We start from the raw sequence: 24,243 nt of genomic DNA, 5'->3' as shown, positions 1-24,243 counted from the left end.
TTTCCTGTTTTCTGCTGAGAAAGGGCGTTTGGCAGGTTGGGATGAAGGCGAGTCGACTGAGAAGCATGCCAACGGGTCACAGCGTCCTCAGCACCAGGTGGCAATGTTAATCCAGTTGCCTGAGGCTGCCAGACCTGTTTGTGCATGCGTGCATGGGATTAATTAAAAAAATAAGTAAGAAAGGGGGAAAAAATGTTCAGTGGTGACTTGCATGGATCCCTGTGAGTTGTTTGATAGGTGGGGAAATGCTCCTGTGTGTGTCGCCTGCCGTCAGGGAGAGCTGCGGCTGGCACAGGGCTGTGTTGTGCTGCCAGACCGGTTGCTTGGAAAAAGGAGAAGGGGGAAAAGAAATCCAAAACAAAGAGAGAAAGGAGGGTGGCAGCAGACTCCGGCCTGGCTGGGGTTTCCAAGGCTACCGCGAAGCTGTGGCTGCGCTACCGGCCATGGCAGAGCCGCGTTTGGGTTGCTTTTGCACAATTCTAGTGCATGAGTTGGTCGGGACGTCCTTGACTCGGTTGCCTGTGTTGGATGGGGGTTGCTAAACGAGGAGTTGTTGTGTTTTATAATGCAAGCCTTGCAGGTGCAAGGGCTGGACGATGCGAGCCTTTCTAAAGAGTTCGGAGGGGTGTTTTCAGCTGAAACCGCACACGACGATAGGCAGACACGAAGGGTCCGACATCGTCCTGCAGGTAGGGTCGAGGAAGCCCATGGTCCTAAGATGGGTGGTGGTTTGTGTGCGGGGAGGAGGGTGCACCGTGGTCGCCCAGGGCTACCAGCTCGCTTCTGCAGGGATGTACAGCAATGAGAGGGAGGGCTCGGCAGATCAGTAACAAAACCCGAGCTGCTTTCCGGTAGGTTTCCCTGCTTGCCTGTTGATTGCCCGTGCCAGTCCGCAGGTGTCGCCGATCATCAGGCAGCCCTCAGGTTCACCGCCTGGGACAACGGCTTTGTCCTGCAGGACTTCAACTCCCCCCACGGCACCTTCGTCAATGGCTGCCAGGTCCAAAACGCAGCCGTGAAAGTGAGTCCGGGAGATATCCTGCGCTTCGGAGCGGGGGGAGCATCCTTCGAGCTGGTGGTGGAGGGGGCTGCCCAGGTAAGGATGGAAGGGGATGCCCAGGTACAGGTGGGTGCTGCTGCTCCCGAGGAGCAGGATCAGGCTCCCAGACTCATCTGGGTGATCTCAGGAAAAGCAAACGGTGGGAAAAGGAAAAGCTGGAGCTCCCTCTGCTGCAGAAACTCGGGCAGTTCAGTAGGAAAAAAGGAAAAGCCCAGGACAGGTTTCCCAACAGTAATTTGGACATGAGGTCTGGAAAACGTCCTTTTCCTCTATTTGCATTTTGATGTTTCCTCAAGAGTGATGGTTTTCAACTAAAGGAGAGGAGATTCAGCTGGACATGAGGAAGAAATTGTTGGCCCTGAGGGTGGTGAGAGCCTGGCCCAGGTTGGCCAGAGAGGTGGTGGATGAACCATCCCTGGAGACATCCCAGGCCAGGCTGGACGGGGCTCTGAGCAACCTGAGCTGGTGAAGATGTCCCTGCTCATGGCAGGGGTGGCACTGGGGGAGCTGGGAAGGTCCCTTTAACCCAAACCGTTCTATGATTCTACTTACTAACACAGCTGTTTGCTGTTGGATCCCACCAAGAGCAAACTAGAAGGTGCTGGGCTGGGCTGTGTGTAGCTGGGATGCCGTGTTGTCCTGCACAGCGTGGCCAGGGCATTGCAGCTGACTTGGGAGCACAAGAAAAATCCAAAGAGATTGTAAACTTGGAAAGAGTGTTGTCAAACATCGTGGCAGTCTGTCTGTGGGAGAACAGCTTTTTTAGGGATGTCTGTGGAGGTCATGGAGCTTTTGGGTTATTAGGCGGTTCAGGATTGATAAGATCTGGTGTTATTTGTAATATTTTGACTCTTGAGGAATACCAGAAAATAGATACTAAGACAGAGTCCTGGGAATGTGCATTGTGTACCTGGTGGTGAGAGACGCAGAGCCTGGTCTTCCAGCGGTGCCTGTGCACAAATAAATCTTCACCCAAATACTGGGTTTAGGGGTCTCAGCAAGATTCCTGGTGTAGCAACTGAGCCAGTGAATCCAAAGTTGTCCAGAAAGCCTTGGCAGAGAGACATTTAAAAACCGCTCAGCTCCCCAGTGAAGGCAGAGCAGCCGGGGTGCCAGTGCTGCTCAGGTAGAGCTGGTTCTTGCTGGAACAGGGAGCATTTTAATTTCCCAAAGTAGGATGAACCCAGAAAGCAGTTCTGCAGCGTGACCCAGAGGAAGCCCTGCGGTGCTTCTGGCGCTTCTTCATCCTCCTCCGGTGGAACAGCTTTGAAGCCTCTGAATGCAGAGAGTAAATCACCTGTGCATCGCACCCCGTGAGGTGTCAATGGTCTATAATATAGGGAATTTTCTCTCATTTTCTCTAGTTTCAGAGGAACATGATATAAGGAGGAGCAACACCCAGCTGTGAGTCACATCTGCAGTGCCCCAGAGCTCAGGACAAGTGTCCAGAAAGGACATTTGTAACCTGACATTAAACCTCAATGGTGGCTTGTCTCTTCTGCACCGGGAAGCTTTGCTCATAAGGAGAAGAGCAGATATTGTCCTAATTACATGTCTGATAGGTCTGAAAAATGTGACAACGAGCCAGGAGTGCAATGAGAGGGTTTGGTTCAGCGTGAGGAATGGGAGAAATGAGAGGGCAGGACAGCTGGTGTGCGAGCCAGGAGAGGCGTGAACCAGGGCGGCCCCATGTTGCAAACGGCGTGCGGAATTAGGGTAGTCAAATGTAGAGAGAGGGAAGAACTCAAAAAGCAGCAACCCTTAATAATTTATCTTGATTTCCACAAAATATTTGGGATTCCTGATTTAAACCTGACACTTGGCAAATGGAAATGGGAAAGGACTGAAATTCTACCGCTACTCAGATCTCTGCCTATGTTTTGTTCCACATAATGCACGCTCATCAGGGGCTAAAAACCTTCCTAAAATCTTGCTGATGTTGTGTTTGGTTTTGTTTCGCACTGCAGATGTCCTATCCGCCCGTGAAACGTCGCACAGCATGGACCGGGCAGCTCCAGTTGGTTGCAGAGCCCAAGCCCCGGACTCCTGCATCTCCTTCCCACCTCCCCTCGCTGCGGGGGCCGCACCCCCCCGGCTCTCCGGGCAACCGGGCTCCCGGAGCAGCTGGCCACGTGCCACATCCACCGCTGCGAAAGCGACCGCTCAGTGCCTGGGCTAGGAGCGTGGCCACCACCGGCCCACCAGACGCTTTCAGCGGGACCTCCATGGTGAGGCCAGGTACTCCCCAATGCCAAATTGGGTCATTCGTAGCCAGGTCACCTCCTGGAGCAACTCAGTGTTGAGTAAAGTTGATCTGAGCAGAGGTGGTTTTGATATGAGCTGAGCAGTGACGAGCGTTGCCAGAGATCGGGTGTGAGTCCATGTCCAGTGCATATAATTGGAGACCATGTGTGGTCCTTGGTGGCATGTGGGTCAGTTAAGAAATGGGCTGTGACATGAAATGTACATGAGAATCAGAATAATGGAATGGGTTGGGTTGGAAGGGACCTTCCCAGCTCCCCCAGTGCCCCCCCTGCCACGAGCAGGGACATCTTCACCAGCTCAGGGTGCTCAGAGCCCCGTCCAGCCTGGCCTGGGATGTCTCCAGGGATGGTTCATCCACCACCTCTCTGGCCAACCTGGGCCAGGCTCTCACCACCCTCAGGGCCAACAATTTCTTCCTCATATCTGGCCTGAGGTTCCTGGGGACATGGTTTAGAGGCAGCGTTGGGTTAATGGTTGGACTCGATGATCTTAAATGTCTTTTGCATCCAAAAGGGTTCTGTGATTTCATGCACAGGAATGCCGTTGCCCTCATAGCTGAGGGACTTTTCCTCTTCCTTCTTCCTTGTGTGTGGTTGGGAAGGGCGATAACTGTATCTGCACTGGCGACTCATGCACCTATTGCCGTCCCCTGCTTGAAGTGATGGTTTTTCCTCCTTTGAAGTGCAGTTACTGGCTGCCTTGTGTGCAGGGACTATAAACTAGATCAATAGCCGATACCTTTCTGAAAATAAAGCATGCAATAGCAGCAGAGCAGAGGAATGGATTTGTGAGAACAGTACACCTAGAGAATGAGTTTTTTGCCCCAAATGTAGCTTGTTATGGCCTGAGACACAATCTGGTGGTTTTCCTGGTTTGGGGTTGGGTTGTTTGCACAGTTGTAATTAATACAACGTCAATAGTTGAAGTGCCAAAGTACGGCGGGTGTTCCAGAGCAGCGGTGCTGAAAGACGTGTCCAGGGGCAGAACTTGAAGTTGCCGTGAAGGTAAAGGGAAGAAAGAACGTGCTTCAGGTTTGCATGTACGCATCTGATTTGGGGGAAATACAGCCAAAAGGATCCAGATGTGCTAATCGCAGTGAACGTGGCTATTAGTACGTGCAAAGTTAAAAGTGAAGCTGCTTTCTGTGGAGGGCTGTGGGCAATGCTGAAAAATCCAAGGAGCCTTTATCTGTTCTGTCTCTGCTGGCCTTGAGGCTTTTTTGTTCACAGAGGTGTATTATTCCTCTCTGTGGTGCAGACTGACGGCACCGGTGTCTTTTTAGTGCCAAATAGTTGTTTCTCTTCCAGTTGTGAACCAAGTTCATGGACTGTAAAATAGCTGCTGCCTTAGAATAGTTGTGAGTCAAGTGAGAGGGATGCTGCAGGAAGCACTACTGCTGCATAGCATAGAGGGGATCAGTCTCTGCTCCCCAGGAACAAGCGCCAGGAGCAGAGGAAACGGCCTCAAGTTGCACCAGGGGAGGTTGAGGTTGGATGTGGGGAACAATTTCTTCCCCAAAGGGCTGTGGGGCATTGGAACAGGCTGCCCAGGGCAGTGCTGGAGTCACCATCCCTGGAGGGCTGGACAGACGGACATGAGGTTCTCAGGACATGGGGCAGGGACAGAGGTGGGGAACGGTTGGACTCGATCATCTTGAAGGTCTTTTCCAAGCAAAGTGATCTATGATTCCATGATTCTCATGTTGACGTTTACTGCTGTCGTGTTTGCTTTCTTCCAGCTTCGACCAACATCTCAGGCAATGGTGCGAGTGGCGTGGGGGGAGCCCCTTCCCCAGGAACTCACGACACAGATGTCCTGCAGGAGAAGGTGATGCTGGGGAAGGTGTGAGTGTCACCATCCCTGTCCCACTCCTGTTTGTATGTCTGGCCATGAGTCCCAGCAGGATGCAGGGACTGTCACCAAAGGCTCCTGGGGATGAGGACTGCTGGGTGGACAGAGGACTTGGGTACATTGGGAAGCCAGGGCGAGCATGTCCATGCATCGGTACCCCTGGAGCAGGCAGCCTGGTGTCTCCATAGCCGGAGAGTGACAGATGTCACCCATAATCTGCCCACAGGGTGACAGGCTTGTGCAATTGGAGAAGGAAATCAGTCACCTATCTGGTTTGGAAACAGAATCAAAGCAGAAAGACGCTGTGATAAGGGATCTGCAGGATGAGATCGCGGCGATGGCAAAGACTTTGGCTCAGGCGGCGGCGAGGAACGAGGTGGAGCTGAGCCAGAAGCTGCTCACCTTCAACCGAGAGCTGGGAGCCAAAACAGAGGAGATCAAAGCGCTGAGGGAACAGGTACTGAACACCTCGATGGGCACCGAGCAGGGAAAATACCTCGGATACAGATGTACTTCTAGTTTAGCACTCGGTTTTTAGGAGCAGCAGGTTGCATGTCTGAAACCAAGGGAAATGAGGTAGGTTTGGGTTTTCTTCAAATTTTTTTGTTTTATGCATTTTCTTTCTCTCTGTGCAAGTTTCCCTGTGACTATAAGCACTGGAACAGCTGCCCAGGGCAGTGCTGAGTCACCATCCCTGGAGGGCTGGACAGACGGACATGAGGTTCTCAGGACATGGGGCAGGGACAGGGCTGGGGAACAGTTGGACTCGATCATCTTGAGGGTCTTTTCCAACCAAACTGATTCTATGATTCTATGAGATGAAACATGCAGTGTCTGTCTTCCCAGCGGCTTTCGTTTCTCTGACAAAAGCGTCTTCCACCTGTGGATTCCCTCTATTCCCTCTTCTATATTCTCCAGTAATTGCTTCGTGAAACCGGTCATTTGAGCAGTGGGAAGCAAATTGGCGCTATCTGCAGAGCGGTGTTGCCTGGAGTGGTAGCACAAGCTATTCCCTACTCCCGTTTCCAGTGAGGACTGGACAAACTGTCTTTGAAGCAGAAACACGATTTATTAGCAGCTCTGGATCTGTGTTTGTGATAATATATAGGTATGCCCAGAGAAGGTGGCAAATCTGCAGGCGTTTCTGCCCGTTACCGCGTTAGTGTCACCCAGCCGTGGATTCATGGCGTTGCAGGCAGCGAACACATTGCTTCTATGCACTTTTGATATTAGGATTTGAGTGTGAACAACCAAAATGAATTTAAGTTCATCCGATCCAAAGCAGTGACTGCTGAGAGTTAGTCAAAGATGCTCAAGAGTAACCCCATCGGAGTGGGACCTGGCAGCACTGGATTTCCCTCTCCAAACGGCGCTGTGTTAATAAGTTATATGGTGGGTGAACCTGTATTTTACAGATCAGCAACCTGCAGAAAGGCTCGAGCCAGGTTTTCAGCCATTCCCTCTATGAAAGAGACCTGGAGATCGGAAGGCTGCGGAAAGAAGGCGAGAAGCTGAAGAGGGACCACGCTTTGGCTGCAGGTATTTTATCCCTGGAGCTCTGTGTAAGGGCACGAAGCAGTTTGGTGCCTGATATTGATAATAAACGAGCTTTGGTAAAGCTGTTAGGGCAACAAATGATTTGTAGCGGCTTGTAGAAGTCATCCGACCTGTGTTTCTGTGCACCGAAGCTCTGACTTGATGAGCGCCATAGAGTGAGGGGCACTTTGGGGACCAAAGTGATGGGACTGAGAACTTTTAGGGGAAAAAAAAGTCTTCAAGTGTGGATTGCAGGGCAGGTTCTGAGCTGCTCGGGGCTGTACCCGCCTGCAAAGGCCACCTTGGACCATAAACCTTTTCCAATGGTCTTTATCAGGCACAAGGAATGCAGCGCGCACACAAAATATTTGCTTTTGTAAAACGTTCAGATTAGCACAAGTGTTCTGCTCGGTTTCATTGCCCAAGATAAGGGAGTAGGGTCAGTGCCTGGCAGGGAGCGGAGCCGTGGATCTGATATAATAACACAGCAAAAATGGATCCATAGGAGCCGCTCGTCCAGGGAGCATCTGCTGCCAGGCCCTGAGGAGCCTGTTAGCGATGCTGTCACGGAGCAATGGCCGGCATGGCATGCCCAAAGCTGGATTTGCTTTCCAAGCTTGTCAAAAAAGGGGGAAGGACAGTCGCTCAGGGGTTTTTTGCAGGGATGCTCTTGCACAGCGTCTCACCGGAGCTGTTATTCTCAAGGTCTAGTGACCAGCCTGCAACGGGAGGTCGCCGGGAAGGAGCAGAAAATCCAGCAGCTCAAGGATGACGTTGAGAAAATGAAGAGGGAAAGCAGGGAAAAGGACCATCAGCTCGCGGTCGTTTCTGCCAAGGTTAACATCCTAATGAGCGGGCTTGGTAATTTACCGTCTCGCATAAGGGTTAAGGTGGGAAAGCAGGCGGAGAAGGCTTGATTCTCTGTGTTAAGGGGTGTAGCAGCTATTTCTGTGGCTGCTTATTGGAACTTGGGGGTCCTGCCTGCATGCAAACGGAACTTTTCCCCTGGGATGTGCCGGCACTGGGGCTGCGGTTGTGTCTCGGTGCCGGGCGATGCCCACGGAGCCGTGTCGCCTCCCCCAGCCAAATCCCCCCCGCCTTGTTCTGCATTCAGGTGCTGTCCGCCCTGGATTTCTCATGGCACAGTGGCTGTTTGTTACGCACAAAGTACTCGTGCCAAGTTGCTCGCGAGGAGCCATGGAAACCCCGTTTTGATGTGGCTCCCTGCAGCCCAGCCTGGGTTTTTTTTTTTTCCCCTTAAATAAAGCGGCCTGTGCAGCAGGTTGTTTCTTTGTATTTGCAGCTCCCCCCTTAAGAAACAGAGCCACATCGTCTGCATAATAAGCACAGAGCCGGTGCTGGGTTTTGGCTGGCTGACTAGGGGCTGTTCCAGGAGGTTTCAGTGATTTATAGTGAATTTTAACGGTGGAAAAGATCCGTGGGGCCCATGGGCACAGGCAGAGGTTGCTGTACCTGGCCGAGCATCCTCCCCAGCAGCTCTCTGGATGTGAATGATGAGGATCAACCCTTTAACTGGTGGAAAAAGGGATATATATATATGGATATTTGAGCCTCCATGCGTGGGAGGGGAACCAGGCATCGCGGGGAAGCATCCTGCTCAGTACTTGGTGTCCCACAGCGCTCACATTGTCATTTGCTGCAGAAATGACGGTATCTGCCTGTCCTGATGATTTGTTTTTTCCTTTTGTTGCCGTTCGTTCTAGTGCTCTAGAATTAAAGAGGAAATGAAACATGAACTCGGAGAGCGAGAAGTAATAATTGCGTGCCGAAATGTGAGTTGCAAGTCATTCGGGGTGACGGAGCACGCGGGAAAGCAGCAATGATGGGAATGCATCATGGAGAGAATAATTAACTGGGCGTTTTAAAAGAGTCGTTTTGAATCTGATTCTTGTAATAGAAGGCACCTGATGTGCATAGTGAACCAGAGAAACATAAACTCCTGTAAAAATTGTAATACCGCATTACTATGCAGGGAAACAGTGTTTATAATAAGATTGAAATTCCACTTGAAAGCAAATCTAACCACAGTAAATATAGGTTAGAAGAAAATTCCAGGGTAAATTAAATGGGATAGAAGGGGGAGAATGTACTGCTTATGGGATAAAATCCTGCGGAGAGGCAATGGTGAGACCCTGCTCTGTATTGGGACTCTTGCAGCGCATCGGGGAGCTGGAACGTGACCTGGGGAGGCTGCAGGAGGAAATCCAGAAGTGTAGCACTGAGCAGGAGAGCACCCGAAACCAGCTGGCCCAGAAAGCCAAGGTAACCTGAGTGAGCGCTGGGTTAAAAAGTCACAGAGGGATGATGGCTCAGGGACCAAACCCCGGCAAACTGCACCGTCAAGGGTCTGATGCTGCAAACCCACCCCCCTGCTAAAGGATTGCTCCCGTCTTCTGCTGTTTCATAGAATTATAGAACCACAGATGGTTTGTGTTGAAGGGACCTTCCCAGCACCCCAGTGCCCCCCCTGCCATGAGCAGGGACATCTTCACCAGCTCAGGTTGCTCAGAGCCCCGTCCAGCCTGGCCTGGGATGTCTCCAGGGATGGTTCATCCACCACCTCTCTGGCCAACCTGGGCCAGGCTCTCACCACCCTCAGGGCCAACAATTTCTACCTCATGTCCAGCTTGAATCTCCCCTCCTTTAGTTTAAACCATCACTCCTTGTCCTATCACAACATGCCCTGCTCAAAAGTCTGTCCCCATCTTTCTTATAGGCCTCTTTTAAGTACTGTATTTGGAGTCATCTGATGTGAATATGGAATAGTTAGGGTAAAAAGTGCTTTCAGCATGATTGCCGGGTGTTGCTTTGATGTGCAAATGCTCTTTTTTTGTCCTTGCAGGCTGAGGAGGAGCTGAAGGAAACCTGTGCCAGGCAAGTGCTGCAGCTGCGGGAGATGGGGCGCAGGGAGCGGCTGCTGCGAGTGGAGCTGGGGCAGGGCAAGGAGCAGGTAGGGAGGAGGGGAACATCCCCAGGCTGGGCTGGAGGCAGCAAAAACACAGATTGTCCCATGGGGAAGAACATTGTGGTTGAGTGCAGGAAAGGAAATGCAGCGTCCAAACCCTGGCACGGGGCTTAACTTGTCATCGGGTGCAGTATAATAGGCTTATCCACAGGATTTGTGTAGGCAGCGTGGAAGATGCAGCGGGTTTAATAGGATACAGAGATGCACTATAGTCTCTATAATCATAGTTATGTTGTCTGGCACCCATGCAAACCCTCCTCCATGCCTGGGCAATGCTGCTCTGGGCAGAGACAGCCCTTTGCAGAACAGCATCGCAGCGGGATAAAGCCGTGCTTTGCACAAGAAGGTCGTGTTTCCCCATTAAACTGCAACTCAGAGTTTTGCTAGCACGAATTTGTTAGCAGACTCGGTCAATGGGAGGTAGAAAAAAGCTGTGGACGGTTTGATTACATATTTGGAAAATAAACCCAGTGTTTATGCAGAGCTGAGCTAAAGGGCAACCTCAAGCTTTTAAGGGCAGATGGAGACTTTTTGGGTCTGCGTGCTGCCCGGTAGGTTAGCACAGGGGCAGCCACGTGTCGAGGAGCTCTGATATGGGATTGTAAAGCAGTAACCGCAGTGGAAACAGTTGTCATCTCCTGCAGAGAGGCTGGGGGTGGCATCCCCAGCCTGCCCCAACTGTTCCACAGGAGGAAATAGGAGTTGGCCATCAGAAATCCCTGCTGGAGCGTGGGATGGAGCAGCTGCTGAGTTCGGTTTGTCCATCCTTTGCAATTTGTACTGGCCCTGAGTCATTACAACCCTGCCACAGCAAGAGCAAAGCAGCAGGAGATGTTTAGGAGTCACGTTGTCCGTGGCCTCCACTGTGCATGGTTCTGGTGCTCACACCTTGCACCTTGTAGGCCAAGAGAGGGGTGAGAATGGTGCACGAGCTAACACGATGTCCTGAGGGGATGGCAGGAGGGTGCACAAGGTGTCCAAGGTGGCAGGTACCAGGACACCTTTTGCATTGATGGGTGCAGGGTTGGGGAGAGTGGAGCAGCAGAGCCAGTATCGATTCTCTGTGATTTTTGTTCTCCTGTGTCCGTCTCTGCTGTAGCTGGAGTCCTTCAAAACCCGGGTGATGCGAGCCTGTTCTCCAGCAGCAGCGTGCATTGCGGGGAAAGCCGTAACGGAGCAGCAGGTGAGGCTGGACACCAGCGCGCGGAGATGCTCGCTGCCTCCAAAACCCACATTTGCTCAACTTGGCCGCTGCAGGATGGCCACAGTGCCTGCTCCATGCACAGTAGTGCTGGTCGCATCCAAGCTTCTCTAGATTGTAAGTCGTGCCGCAGCTCTTTCAGGTTACCGATACTGCTCCAGAATGTCAAGGGGATGTGATATTTTTTATCCCCCAAAGCTTGGATGGGGTCAATGGGCTGCAACAGGGAGAGGCCCAGAAGTCTGGCGTGGTTTGCAGCAAGTCTCAGTCATCGCTCACTGAAACAATCTGTGGTCCCTCAGCTGAAAAAGTGTATTAATGCAATATCTTATTCTGCTTTACCTTCATGTGCTTTTGCAGGTGATAGAGAAGGTTGGGGAGATCTGCAAAGAAAACCAACAAAGTCAGGAGAGAGAGAAGGGTCTGCAGGAGGAATTAAGCTCCAGGCTCTCAAAGGAAAAGGAGGTGTCTGCAAATCTGGAGGTGTTCAAGAAATCCGTGTGTGGGCTCCAGGTCAGTCTTTTAAACACTGCGGGTAAGATGGCAGCCAGGAGATAAGTGGCACAGGGTGTTCCAGCAGCTTGAGGATAGGTCAGAGAAAAGATGGGCTTGGGCATCAGCACCAGCAAGGGCACAGCTCTCCAGATCAACGAGAGGTGAGTGTAGCCCCAGAAATATTGGTTGGAAAGAAGTGGGATGTGTCACAGAAGTGTCCTCTGGGCCTGCCAGGAACCATTCCCACCCAAGATACTGACCCATGAAGTGAAAAGTGTTTCTATGGTTCAGAGTGTTCATCTGCCACCTCCAGAGAGGTGGTGGGTGCCCCATCCCTGGAGACATCCCAGGCCAGGCTGGACGGGGCTCTGAGCAACCTGAGCTGGTGAAGATGTCCCTGCTCATGGCAGGGGGGGCACTGGGTGACCTTTGTAGATCCCTTCCAACCCAAACCATTCTATGATTCTATGGTTGTACCCAGAACTTTCTCAGAGACGTTGTGCTATTTCCCAGGTCCCAGAAGCCCATGGAGTCCACCTTGTTCACCGCTGTGTTTTCTGCAGGAGTGCCTGAGGAGCTCCTGCAGCAGCGACAGCCTGCGAGGGCAGCTGGGGAGGCTGGAGGTGACAATCCTGGACCCCTCCGTCTCGGCCATTGGAGTGGCAGTGGTGGAGATGGCATCTGTCCTCCTGTCCTGGCTGGAGGACACAGAGCAGCTCCTGGCCAGCGCAGGGATGGACCCGCGTGCCTCCAGCAAAGGTCTGTGTCACACGGGGTGTCCTTGGGCACAAACCTGCTCCAGGTGGGATGTCCTAGTCAGCCAGCCATAGAAGAGAACATCCAGCTTGGGAATGCCAGGCCCCCCATATTGATGCAAATCTCGGGGAGTCTGGGCATCAAAGAATCCTGCTCAGCATGCATGCTCTTATTCCTCTGCGGCACCGGTCACCCCGTGTAGCCACTGCCAGATGTAGGACTCTGAGGTTTGTCTTTGGGATGTCTGTGTGTGGTGGACCTGACCTACTGCCATCGTGGTTATTCAGTCAAAGTGACTTTTGCCATGGTGACATCTAGGAAATGCTTATTGGTTGTGATTGTGGCTGTGGTGCTAGCTGAGATCCGAACCCTTTGTCTCAAGGTTAGAAATTATTTTATCTTCCCTTTCCTGTGCCCCATGTGTAGTGGAGCAGCAGAGCAATTGCTGCGTGGAGTTTGCCAAAACCAAGTTTAGGTGAACAGCGTGTGGAAAACATGGGAGCTGTAGTAGCACAAATCTGTGTCAAAGCATTGTCAGGGATGGACTTTTTAGGAGTACCTGTTGTGATAGGACAAGGGGTGATGGTTTTAAACTAAAGGAGGGGAGGTTCAGGCTGGACATGAGGAAGGAATTGTTGCCCTGAGGGTGGTGAGAGCCTGGCCCAGGTTGGCCAGAGAGGTGGTGGATGAACCATCCCTGGAGACATCCCAGGCCAGGCTGGACGGGGCTCTGAGCAACCTGAGCTGGTGAAGATGTCCCTGCTCATGGCAGGGGTGGCACTGGGGAGCTGGGAAGGGCCCTTCAACACAAACTGTTCTGTGTATCTGTGATCTTGTCTTGTGGAGTGTCACCGCAGAGGAGTGATGGCTGTGACAGCAGCGTGGGAGGGGGAACATCGCTCTCCTGGCAGCACTGAGCATCTCAAAGGGGTGCAGGACGTGCTGGGCAGCACTGGGGCGATGCAGCATTGGTGAGGGTGCAGGAGGAGCTGTGGGGCCGCTGTGGTTAGCAGAGCGGTAATTATAGCACCAGGAGCATCCTGCAGCAGCAAGCCGTCCTCAGCTCTTGCAAAAGCGTCGGGCTTAGAGAAGACGGGGTGACGCAGCAAAACGGGTGACAGTGTGTGACAAGGAAAACAAGTCTGCTGGTGGGCGCAGGCAGCTGGGCTGTGTGCGCAGCCAGGATCCCTTCCAGAGATGTCTCAGCGATCTCCTGGGGGTGGGAATGTGCCGTGGGCCCAGTAAGTGCAGAGAGGAAACCCTTGGCTGGCCCCAGGAGCCTTTCTGAGGGCATCTCTGAGCGTGAATCCCACAGCAAGAGGCTGGTGAGGGTCTGTGGGTGCCAGGTGGAGTTGGTCTCCTCTGATAGCTGACACCAGCACACAGAATCACAGGATCATTTTGGTTGGAAAAGCCCCTCAAACTCATCCAGTCCAACCATTCCCCACCCCTGTCCCTGCCCCATGTCCTGAGAACCTCATGTCCGTCTGTCCAACCCTCCAGGGATGGTGACTCCAGCACTGCCCTGGGCAGCCTGTTCCAATGCCCCACAGCCCTTTGGGGAAGAAATTGTTCCCCACATCCAACCTCAACCTCCCCTGGCTCAACTTGAGGCCATTGTCCCAGCCTGGGAGGGCAGTCCATGCTGAGTGTGTTTTCTGGGTATCCCAACTAGCGTTGGGCAGTGCCCGTGCTTTTGGTGGTCCCTTCTCCCTGTTGCCCCTGGAGGAACTTGGACCTCCATCCTTAGGTGAGGGGGGCCCCAGAGAATGCTCCAGGTGGGATGTGTGGGCTGTGTGAGCATCTCATACATTGAGACTCTCTTGGCTTTTGTAGGGCTCTTGGCTGCTCTCAGGGAATTGTTGGAGGATTATCAGGAAACCACACAGAGGAAGAGGCTATTACAGGTACAGAAATGTGTATGTATGTGAACTGAGTGAATTGGGGATCTTTCTATTGGTAAACATGATGGTAGTCCCAAATGAGCCAGTATGGGACCCAAATTTGGAATGTATGGCAGCAGAGGTCCCTGGGTCTGCACTAGATTCAGGAGAATGGAGAAGACAAAGCCCACTGTCAGCATGAAGTGTCCGTATCCCTAATGCGGCAAGGATGGAGGGTATTTCTCTCTCTTTAATTGTTATTGAATGTGCTCAGGATGTTTATTTCTTGCTCTCCTGCTGAGACGCTTCCTCCAGCTCCTTGGCATCTACTGTTTCCCCATAGGCTCAATTAGAGAAGGTCCAGGAGTTGCAGGTGGCTTTGCTGCAGGAGCACGTGAAGGAGCTGGAAGCAAAACACGAGCAAGACCTACAGACAAAAATAAATCAAATCATATTGGAAAAGGACAAGGAGAACAAAGAGGTGTGTCAACATGGTTGTTTCTTAGGAAAACTACTGTTATGCAGGAAAAACGGGTGTATGTAGTAGCATTGCCTAGTGAGAGGAAGGAACCTCCAGCCCCAAGTTGTCTGGGTGCAGCACCAAGAACCCAGATATCTTCTTGTATTGATATGTGTGGTATGTTTGGGTTTGGTTTTTTTTTTTCAATGAATTTGAGGGCTGTCCATTCTCAGATTCTGGAGAGCACCATCTCCAAGGAGAAGGACAAATGCAAGCAGTCCCTGGAGGAAGAACAGAAGAAGACCCGAGACCTGGAGAGCCACCTGCGAAGCGTGACCGAGGTCAGTGGCACGCACGGGATGTAAAGCAGAACTTTTCATGCTTGGAATAATTAAATCTGAAAGTGCTCTGTAGCATGGTGATGCGTTTGGTCAGGGGCCATCAGTGGACTGTGGTGGGTTTTATTCACCAAAACAAGCATAGATGCGTATCTGCAGAGAGAAAAGTGGATTTTTGCAAGCTTTTTACCTTCTCAATTACTGCTAATTTCCTCTTGTAGGTAATGGAAAAGAAGGCAAAAGAGCAGGAGGTTTCAGACTGCAAACTGAGAGAAGCTGTGCGCAACCTGGAGGAAGCTGCGACACGAGAGGTACCAACAACCCCCGTGGGCACATAGATGTGTGTTGGGTGAAGGCTTCTCCGGTCCCTGCTGACCTGGGGCCAAAATCCTTCCCTTCCCTCTGTCTGTCCAGCTGCCAGCCAGGAGAGATGATGCAGATCATGATCCTAAAGGAAAACACATGCAAAACTTCCAACCACACATCTTCTTTCCTAGATAACGTTGCAGCAACAGGTTCTCGTGCGAGACGAGCAGCTCAAGACCGTTCAGGAGGAGAATGAGTTTCAGAGGCGGAAACTGGAAGAAGAAATACTGGAATATAAAGAGCAAATAAAGCAACATTCCCTGACAATTGTGGCCTTAGAGGAAAGGTTGGTGGAGACCGAGCAGCAGAAGAAGACGCTGGAGGAAGAAAATGCAGCGCTTGTGGAAAAATTAGAAGGTAGCTAAGGGTTGCATGGGGTGAGTTTGTATTAGGAGCCCTCTCAGCTGATGTGAAGTTATATAGAGATGGAGTAATGAGTTTACAAAATGCCTTCCACAGCAGCAAGTTGTTGTTTTGAGGTCTGCCTGAATGCAGGACAAGCTCTGTGAGCCCCTGAAGAAGCCATTTCACAAGGAGTTGTGTTGTTCTGTGGCTTTGGGGACCGTTGTTGGTTGTTCCTGCTGGAGCCTGCTAAAGCCATAAGACTGGGGCACTTCTGGCTGCAGCCAAGCATAAGTGATCCTGAGCAAGGAAGGATTTAAGGAACAGGCCAGACACGAGGAAGAAATTGTTGGCCATGAGGGTGGTGAGAGCCTGGCCCAGGTTGGCCAGAGAGGTGGTGGCTGAACCATCCCTGGAGACATCCCAGGCCAGGCTGGACGGGGCTCTGAGCAACCTGAGCTGGTGCAGATGTCCCTGCTCATGGCAGGGGTGGCACTGGGGAGCTGGGAAGGGCCCTTCAACCCAAACTGTTCTGTGGTTCCATCCGCTGTCTAAACACTGTTGGAACTGGAGCCTAAGAGACCCAGGTCTCCAAGAATGAGGGTCCTCAGTCTTCAAAGCTGTTGTGAAGGAGAGGGCACAGCAGGAGCAAACAGACCAAATGTGTATGCTTTACACAGAAGTAATTTGCTTTTCTTATTTTGCCCCATAGGATTTCAGGGTGATGCTCACCAGTCAACATCAGGAACTTGTCTGGAGGCTTCTCCTGCTGCAGAGATGCCCGGTTGTGTGTAAGCAGAACTTGCTGATGATGGTCGTGTTTGGAGGGGGTGGGAGCAGGGCAGCCATGGCAATGGCAGCTTCAGGGAGCCCGAGGGGCTGATTGCAACTTGCCTTGAGGCCTTTTGGTGAAAAGAGTCCCCTCGTTAGGCTGAGACAGTCTGAAGTGCATATAGTGTCAAAATGATGCAGAACAGCGTGAGCGATCTCTGTCCTGCCTGGGCGGCTCCAGGTAAGGGAGAGCTGGAAAGGCTGATGCCACAGGCGTGAACCCAGAGGAGTGAAAGGTGCCTGAAAACTGGTGTTTACTGATTAATCATGAGATGCAGCTCAAGAAAGCACGTGCAGGCTCCATGACATGATTCCTTCAAATGAATTTGTGACATTGCAAATATCTTTTTCAGGAAATTCAGGGAGGAGCTGGCAGCGGCACAGAGCATCCTCCTGTCCAAGGAGGCCGTCATCGCCGGACTCACCAGAGAGCTGCTGGAAACCAGGGCCAGGATGTCAGACATGAGAGGTGGGTGAATTGTATTGGGTGGTTTCCAGCTTCCCATCCCTCCTCTGAGCAGTAACAAGGGTGGGTACAGGCAGATAATGGGAAATAGATGTCACTGTTCTCAAGCAATGCTGTTGCCTTTCTCAGGGCAAAGCAGGTGGTCTCATTGTCTTTGGGTAGGTGAATTCCTCCCTGTTCTTGGCTAAGTGACTGGGTTCAGTTTTGGGCCCCTCATGCCAAGAAAGCCCTTGAGTTTTGGAGGGTGTTGGTCTCATCTCCCCAGGAACAAGCACCAGGATGAAAGGAAACGGCCTCAAGTTGCACCAGGGGAGGTTGAGGTTGGATCTGGGGAACAATTTCTTCCCCAAAGAGCTGTGGGCATTGGAACAGGCTGCCCAGGGCAGTGCTGGAGTCACCATCCCTGGAGGGTTGGACAGACAGACATGAGGTTCTCAGGACATGGGGTAGTGACAACACATGAGTGATGGTGCGCTGGGGAAAGGGGTCGCATCCGTTTCATAGAGAACTGCAGATGCCCCAGGCTGAGTGAGGAGCCACCAGACACACACCGAGCTGTTGTGTGTCCAGGGGAGCTGGGCGAGGAGCAGAAGGTGGAACTGGAGCAGAACCTGAGCCAGGTGAAACGTCAAGAGCGGGAACTGAACCTGCTCAGAGAGAAGCTCTCCCGGATGTCCAGCCTGGTGGAGAAGAAGGATGTAGCCCTGAAAGCAGCAGCCGAAGAGTTAAGGTACATGCTTCTGTGACCTTATGCTTTGCCGAAGCTGCTCTGTAGATTCCCAGCAGCTGATGGGAAGTGATGGAGTCACCATCCCTGGAGGGGTTCAACAGACACAGAGATGAGGTTCTCAGGGACATGGTTTGGTGACATTGTTGGTTTATGGTTGGACTCAGTGATCTTGAGGGTCTCTTCCAACCAAAATGATCCTATAATTCTATTCTGCTATCTCCCCGGGAGCAAAAGGCATGTGTGAGAGCATCAGCATTGAGCTCAGCAATGCCCATATGGAAGTGCCATGTGAACCAAAATGGGCTTTTTTTAGTGGAGCTCAAGCCAGTGGATGTGAATGTTCCCACCCACGCTGTGCTAGTCACCAGCGGGTACCCAGGGCGCTGCTCTCCACAAGCTGTTTGGGTGACCCTCATCCATCACAGTGTCCCACAAGGGTCTCGTCTCTTGGCACAGACGAGCCCGAGCCGACTGCCAGGCGCTGAGGGATGCCGCCCGAGAAACAGCCGAAAAGACAGAAGATGCTCCTGGGGTGCCCGTGCAGGCGGGTGAAGCCTCCGAGAGGGTAAGTCATGGTTTTCTGCGAGTATCGATCACATGCAGGGTGTTTCTCAGCACCGTGGTGAGACCTGGTGATGTCCAGGCAAGGCTGGGCTCTGCTCGACGCTGGCCGGAGCGCAGGATCGCCGGCTGCTCCTGCTGCTGGCAGATGAGCTGATGTTTGCACAGCACTTTGGAGCCAGGAAGTGTTGTGTGTGTGCTAATGGCTGCGGTAATTGCCAATTAGATGGGATAGCAGCCTGCTGAAAGATCTGCGAGCATTCCCAACCTTGCTCAGCCTGATGCTGGCTGTATTGGTGACACAAAAGGAGTTGTGTTGTTTTATTTAATAGGATTGAATCCGCAGGAGTTAGGGGTAGCTTGTTGCACAGGACAGGAATAAATGCTTATTGTGCTGAATTCTTCTTTGATTTGCCCAGTGCTGGAAATGGGAAGAACTCAAAGGTGGGTGCAGCAGCAGATGGAGGGACTGTAGAGGAATGGTACAGCCCGTTCCGCAGCGGTGGCAGCCAGCCTGCCAGCGAGGAAGGCTGGATGCGTGGGGGCCAAGCGCTGACTCACAGCCAGATGACGAGCGGGAGGTATTGCCCGTCCTGTTCCACACGAAGCGATGGGGAGGGGGAGCAGGAGGTGCAGCCCACCCAAATCTGTGGGTCACGAGCAAACCGCATCTCACTGAGTGGTGCTGGGGGACAAGGGCGGCCAGACCCTGGTGGGCCATTTGCAGCCATCATTTGCTGCATGCAGGTTGTAGCGTTGGCCCTGCTCTGTCCTAGATCTTTGAGTATTTGTCACGATCCAGCGAGCTGGTTGGGGCTGGAATAGGGGAATGCACATGTCTGTGCGCACGGGTGTAGTTTGAAAGAGAATAATGTATGAGATCATGTATAAATGCAAGACACCAAGTGTATCGGTGTGTAGGAAACAGTAAATGCTTTGCAGTAGCACGAAAGGCAAGAGAAAAATGCTGACGTGGCCTTTGCCAGCTCTCTGGAGCATTTGCAAGGTTGATGTCCCCACCAGAGTGTGGCTGGCACAGCGGAGTATCCAAAGCATCTCCAACACTGCTCTTCTACCCCACAAATTCACGGGGAGGGTGTAGGATGAGACGCTCCGTGGGTTTTGCTCTTGGCACATGCCAAGTGACCAGCGTCTCTCAGCAAGGCCGTGTTTAAGGCAGGTTTAAGCTGAGCTCACATTGAGCCAAGCTGCAGCCTGGGCGAGAACCAGCTGGGCTTCTTCCAGGAGCCGGCGTTGGACTTGGCCGACCTCGGTGCGAAATGCCGAGGCCTCAGGCACGAGGAAACGATCCAGCGCCAAAAAGAAGGTTTGGGTGAGCTCCGGGAGAGAATAAAGATGCTGGAGAAGATGCAGCCCTCGGGTAAGTGTGGCTGTCACCTCAGGGAACTGAGCCTTGGCCATGCATAACCTTGCAAATACTGCACGCTGTGAGAATCTTCTGCTTGTCCGAACTCCTCCTGGTCTGGTCCCTTTCCATCCCACATTATCCCTGTATTGAGAGCAGTATGGAAAAGCGGTGTCATCTCTGTTAGAAGCTACAAGTAGAGTAGCAGTTTGTGGTGCAATCTCTGAATTGTCAGCAGGAAAATAGTTTTGCTTCTGTTTTATGGAGAGAGCAATTTCCCAAATGCTTGGACAAAGATGCCAGTGGGAAAGGCTGGTGCCAGCTTTACTCTATAGCCTGTGCATCTATCTAGAAGGGGAAACCTGGTGAGTCTCAAAGTGTTTGTGGTATGAAACCCCAGCATGTCCCATGGAGAGTGGAATGACTTGTTGGGTGTTTTTTTGCCCCCAGTTGTCATGAACAAGGTTTCGGAGCCACTGGTGGTCCTGATGAAAGACCTACCAGAGGAAATAGTGCAGAAAACAGGTCTTGAGAAGGAACCTGCAGCCGTGTCAGGAGCGAAGCTAAAAACCATCAAGGTAAGAAGGCACTTTTGTGGTTCATGGTGCTTGTGGCTTCTTTGGAAAAGTATGCCCTGGAGCAGGGAGAATTAGGCTTCCAGATATGCTGAATAAGAAGATGAGAAGCGAGGGAGAGATGTATATAATCGGGCAGCTTGTAAGAAGCAGCATTTGCAGAGGGGTTGGCAGCTCCTGCCAGGCTTTGGATCATCCTCATCTTGCCAGGGCCGTTATCCCATGCAGCAGAAAGGGTGCTCGAGGCAGCTCAACCCGAAGCCAGGAGATCTGTGTGCTCTGTTGGTCTTTCCCTGTCTGTGCAGGTTCCTGGCTCTGGTCTGAACGGGGCCACCAATGGGGCAGCGAGCTCAGAGATGGTAGATGAGATGGACCTCGGTGAGAAGATGGTATGTCAGTGACAGACGTGTTCTTGTGGTACCCGGCGCTCATAGAGGGTAGATTGTTTTCAAACTCGTTGCTGAAGGAAGTGATCATCACCAGGGCTGTGGTGAAGGGTGAGCTGTGTGGTGCAAAACCTGGGGCGTGCCGGGGGCTGCCAGGATGTTCTGGGACCCCAGAACATGTTGTGGTCCATCCTTCTCCCCTTCCCACCTAACATTTTTGGGACTGTTCCCTTGGGCACTCAGGGCTGATCCTCAAGGACAGGGATGATTGGGGAGGACGGAAACCTTCACCAATGCATGTGCCTACTAGATGATGTGAGGTTTGGAGGGTGTTGGTCTCTTCTCCCAAGGAACAAGTGCCAGGAGCAGAGGAAACGGCCTCAAGTTGCGCCAGGGGAGGTTGAGGTTGGATGTGGGGAACAATTTCTTGCCCAAAGGGCTGTGGGGCATTGGAACAGGCTGCCCAGGGCAGTGCTGGAGTCACCATCCCTGGAGGGCTGGACAGACGGACATGAGGTTCTCAGGACATGGAGCAGTGCCAGGGGTGGGGGAATGGTTGGACTTGATCATCTTGAAAGTCTTTTCCAACCAAAATGATTCTCTGAGAGAAGCTGCAGAATGATGGAGGTGGCTGCTGGAGGAGGAGGGGTTGTGTCAGTGGGTCTCTTCCCTCCGAAAGGTACAGAATAAATTCCATTAGGGAAAACAGCACGTTTGAACGTTGGAAAACAATTCAACCCCAAGGAGTCCTGCGGCTGAGAATGGGACTCCAGGTGTGAGAGGGGTTGCGATGTGTCACCTCTCCAAGCACCTCAAAGACATGGATGAACCCCAGGCGGCCGTATTTTTTAGGAGCACTCAGAAAAGCTCACCCAGGGAAAGCACGGGTGGAAATTAAACAAAGGGGAAGGCACGCAGCAGTTTCCTTTTGTGATATTTTCATCTCCCTCTGTAGAGCAGAATGGAAGCAGATGGCTGAGCAGTGTGATGTTATGTGGCGGAGGAGTTGGCAGGCCCTAGTAAATAAAGCATTCCCTGTTCTTGCCCCCACAGTACCTGGATGTTCTTGGTGCTCTGGGCAGGCTGCTGAAGATGGAGGAGCTGTCTGGAATGCAGCCTCTGAAGCATCTTCCTCGGGAGGGGAGGCGGGAAGCGGGACTGCAGAGACGGAAGGACCTGGCGCTGCTGTATGATAAGATCAGGCACCTCAAGAGCTGTCTGGAGAGAAAAGAAGAAATGCTGAAAGATTACGAGTCAAACGTGGAGCAACTCAGGTAGCAAAGGGCAAAGTGGTTGTTACTGGTGAGAGCTGGTCCTGGGATGCAAAGTGATGGGGAATTCGGGGACAGGAGTGGTGCAGATGGTCTTGGGGGTCTTGAGATGGTCTTGAACCCACCAGCAGGCTTGTGCAAGCCCTGCTGCTGTTTGCAGCACAAATGCAGCAGTCTGCCTGCCCGCAGCTCTGGAAAACACGGTGTGGAAAGATATTTCAGGGCTGGTGTTGATATGCTTCAGTATTCAAAGTTAGGCAAGAGGTTTGATAACAATCTCCAGACTCGCTGGGGGTGCAAGGAGGGGGACGCCTTGGAGAGGTGGCATCTGGGTCTTGGCAAAGGCAAGAGGAGTGGGGTTTTGCACAGAGCAGGGGAGAGGTTTGCTAAAACATGCGCAGGTCCTTGCAAGGTGTGAGGCACTCTGATGCCCTTTGGTGTCACCCCATAGTATGGGGGGGGTCCTAGTAGAGACACAAGAGGGATCTGGGTTTGCTCGGTAGCCGTGACCCCCAGGCAGAGCCCGGCTGGGGACAGGGGGGTCAACGCAGTGACGGATTCACCCCCTCCTGTTTTGCACAGGTTGAACCAAGCATCTCTGCAGAGGTGCCAGGAGGAGATGTCCAAGCTGGACGCTGAGGTCTACAAGGAGGCAGAGGAGAAGGCTTTGCTGAGAGAGGCCCTGGAGAGGACACAGCTCCAGCTGAGCCAGGAGAAGCGGCTGCTGCGAGCGGCCAAACTGCAGAAGGTGAGAACACGGGAGCAGGCGAGCACAGCCTGGGAGGACACCTGGAGTACAACATCCCCAAGTGTTTAGTGGCAGATCATAGAACAGAATCTTAGAATCATTTTGGTTGGAAAAGCCCTTTAAGATGATCGAGTCCAGCTGTTCCCCAGCCCTAGCACTGCCCCATGTCCTGAGAACCTCATCTCCATCTGTCCAACCCCTCCAGGGATTGTGACTCCAGCACTGCCCTGGGCAGCCTGTTCCAATGCCCCACAGCCCTTCCTTGGTCATGGTGGTCAGGAGGCACCTCTGAGTTCAGTGAGGTGCTACAAGATGCGTCTGCCCCGATGATGTAGGAAGGCTGAGGAGATGCAGTGCACAGCCTGAATGTTCAGCCAGCGCTAAGGTGCCCAAGATGAGTCCTGCAAGTAGAAAGAAGGTGCCTCTTGGTGTTACCCAGAGCCTTTCAGGGGACCAGGTGCAGGAGCCTCCAGGCTGTGCCCGTTCTCCAGAAGGCAGAGGGGGAAGGCATGGTGTCCTCTGGTCACTTGGTTGCGGGCAATTCTTAACTCTGGTACTTCATGCAGCACTGAGCTCTGACGGGCGAACGTGATGTTCACTGTCTCTCTGTTCTGCAGCCTGGAGCCAAGAAGCCCTTCTGCTCGGGAAAACCGAAGGCCAAAGACCATGCAGCAGGAGGCTTCAAGAAGGGAAGCACATAGCAGTGGCACCACATGGGCCTTTGGTTGGCAAAGGTGGGAACAAGTCATCCTACCATGGACTCCAATGCTGGATGTGGTACAAGGTGTGGGTGCACTTGGAGGAGCCCCTGGGCACGCTGGTGTGGCCATAGGGTGTGTAGGAGCTTAATTTCCAGCAATATGTGTCCCGTACTGCACGGTGGGGTTTCTGGCAATAGAAAAGTTGGTGTGGATACAGCCCAGTGTATATAATATATCTATAAATATGTGCATGTGTGTGAATACAGCCCATTGTATACAGTAATGGTGTGGGGTCTGTCCAGTCTCTGCTGAAGTGAGCTTGAGCACGTGGAGCCCAGCTGGGTTAATTGTCCCTTGCTCTTGCAACTCCTGTGCCCTCCAGTCCCCGTGGTGTCACGAGGGCCTTGGAACAAAAGGCATGATGCAATGTGGAAACGTAGCACCCCAGGAATGCCAGATCACAGCACTGAGCCACCGCGGTGTGCCGGGAAGGGAAGAAGAGGAGCATCATCATCACCGCAGTAGAGTGAGGATGGGTGTTTTGGGGACAGGGGAGTCTCTGCGGGGAACGGGCAGTGCCAGGACACATCACCCCTGCGGCAGCTCTGCCTGAGCATCACTCAGAGCAGTCGGTGCTGAGTCCTCAGCAGATCTTTTCAGTCGAGGATAATTTGGATGTGAGTAAAACCCCGGGAGGAGGGAGGGTTGGATTTTTCTTTAATAGGATAAAAAGGTCTGAGAGCAGCACAGAGGAGCTGCGACTTGCTGATGCAGGAACCGCATCGTCCTCGGCGTGCTGCTGGGCAGAGCCTCCCTGGGCACCCAGGGGTGCACAGGGGCCGATGCCTCATGTCTGCTGTGGACTGTGCGGTGAGCAGCTGTGCTGCAGGGCTCTGGTTATCGGTTATCTGGTTTTCCATCTGTGCGCTGCCCTGGGCTTGTTTAGGGGCAAAGCCGGCCTTGCGTGCTTGCATAAGTTGAACATTGTGCTGTGAGCTTGTCTGTCCATGCTGTGGGCATCTTCTGTGTGTTTATCTGGTGGTTTTGGGCTGAGCTATATGATGTTCCA

General features: G+C 52.5%; 1 protein-coding gene across 1 annotated transcript; it reads left to right on the top strand.

The window, feature by feature from the left end:
• Positions 1-596: 596 nt before the first annotated feature.
• Positions 597-23,343, top strand: FHAD1 (forkhead associated phosphopeptide binding domain 1; the record flags this gene model as incomplete). The annotated part of the gene is made up of 28 exons (XM_082069858.1): positions 597-689; positions 890-1,096; positions 3,028-3,298; positions 5,064-5,152; positions 5,403-5,633; positions 6,592-6,715; positions 7,418-7,548; positions 8,437-8,505; positions 8,891-8,995; positions 9,576-9,683; positions 10,798-10,881; positions 11,260-11,412; positions 11,958-12,153; positions 13,987-14,057; positions 14,377-14,514; positions 14,727-14,834; positions 15,053-15,142; positions 15,329-15,554; positions 16,252-16,330; positions 16,724-16,839; positions 17,407-17,566; positions 18,023-18,131; positions 19,373-19,508; positions 19,944-20,071; positions 20,374-20,457; positions 21,508-21,728; positions 22,308-22,473; positions 23,091-23,343. The coding sequence occupies 28 exons, from the start codon at positions 597-599 to the stop codon at positions 23,172-23,174; spliced, it is 3,777 nt and encodes a 1,258-aa protein (XP_081925984.1). The 3' UTR covers positions 23,175-23,343.
• Between the last annotated feature and the right edge of the window lie 900 nt (positions 23,344-24,243).

The sequence above is a fragment of the Streptopelia decaocto genome (assembly GCF_964273445.1).
Source record: "Streptopelia decaocto genome assembly, chromosome: 20".
In the NCBI taxonomy this organism is placed as follows: domain Eukaryota; kingdom Metazoa; phylum Chordata; class Aves; order Columbiformes; family Columbidae; genus Streptopelia; species Streptopelia decaocto.
This window is presented reverse-complemented; position numbering and strand designations above follow the sequence as displayed.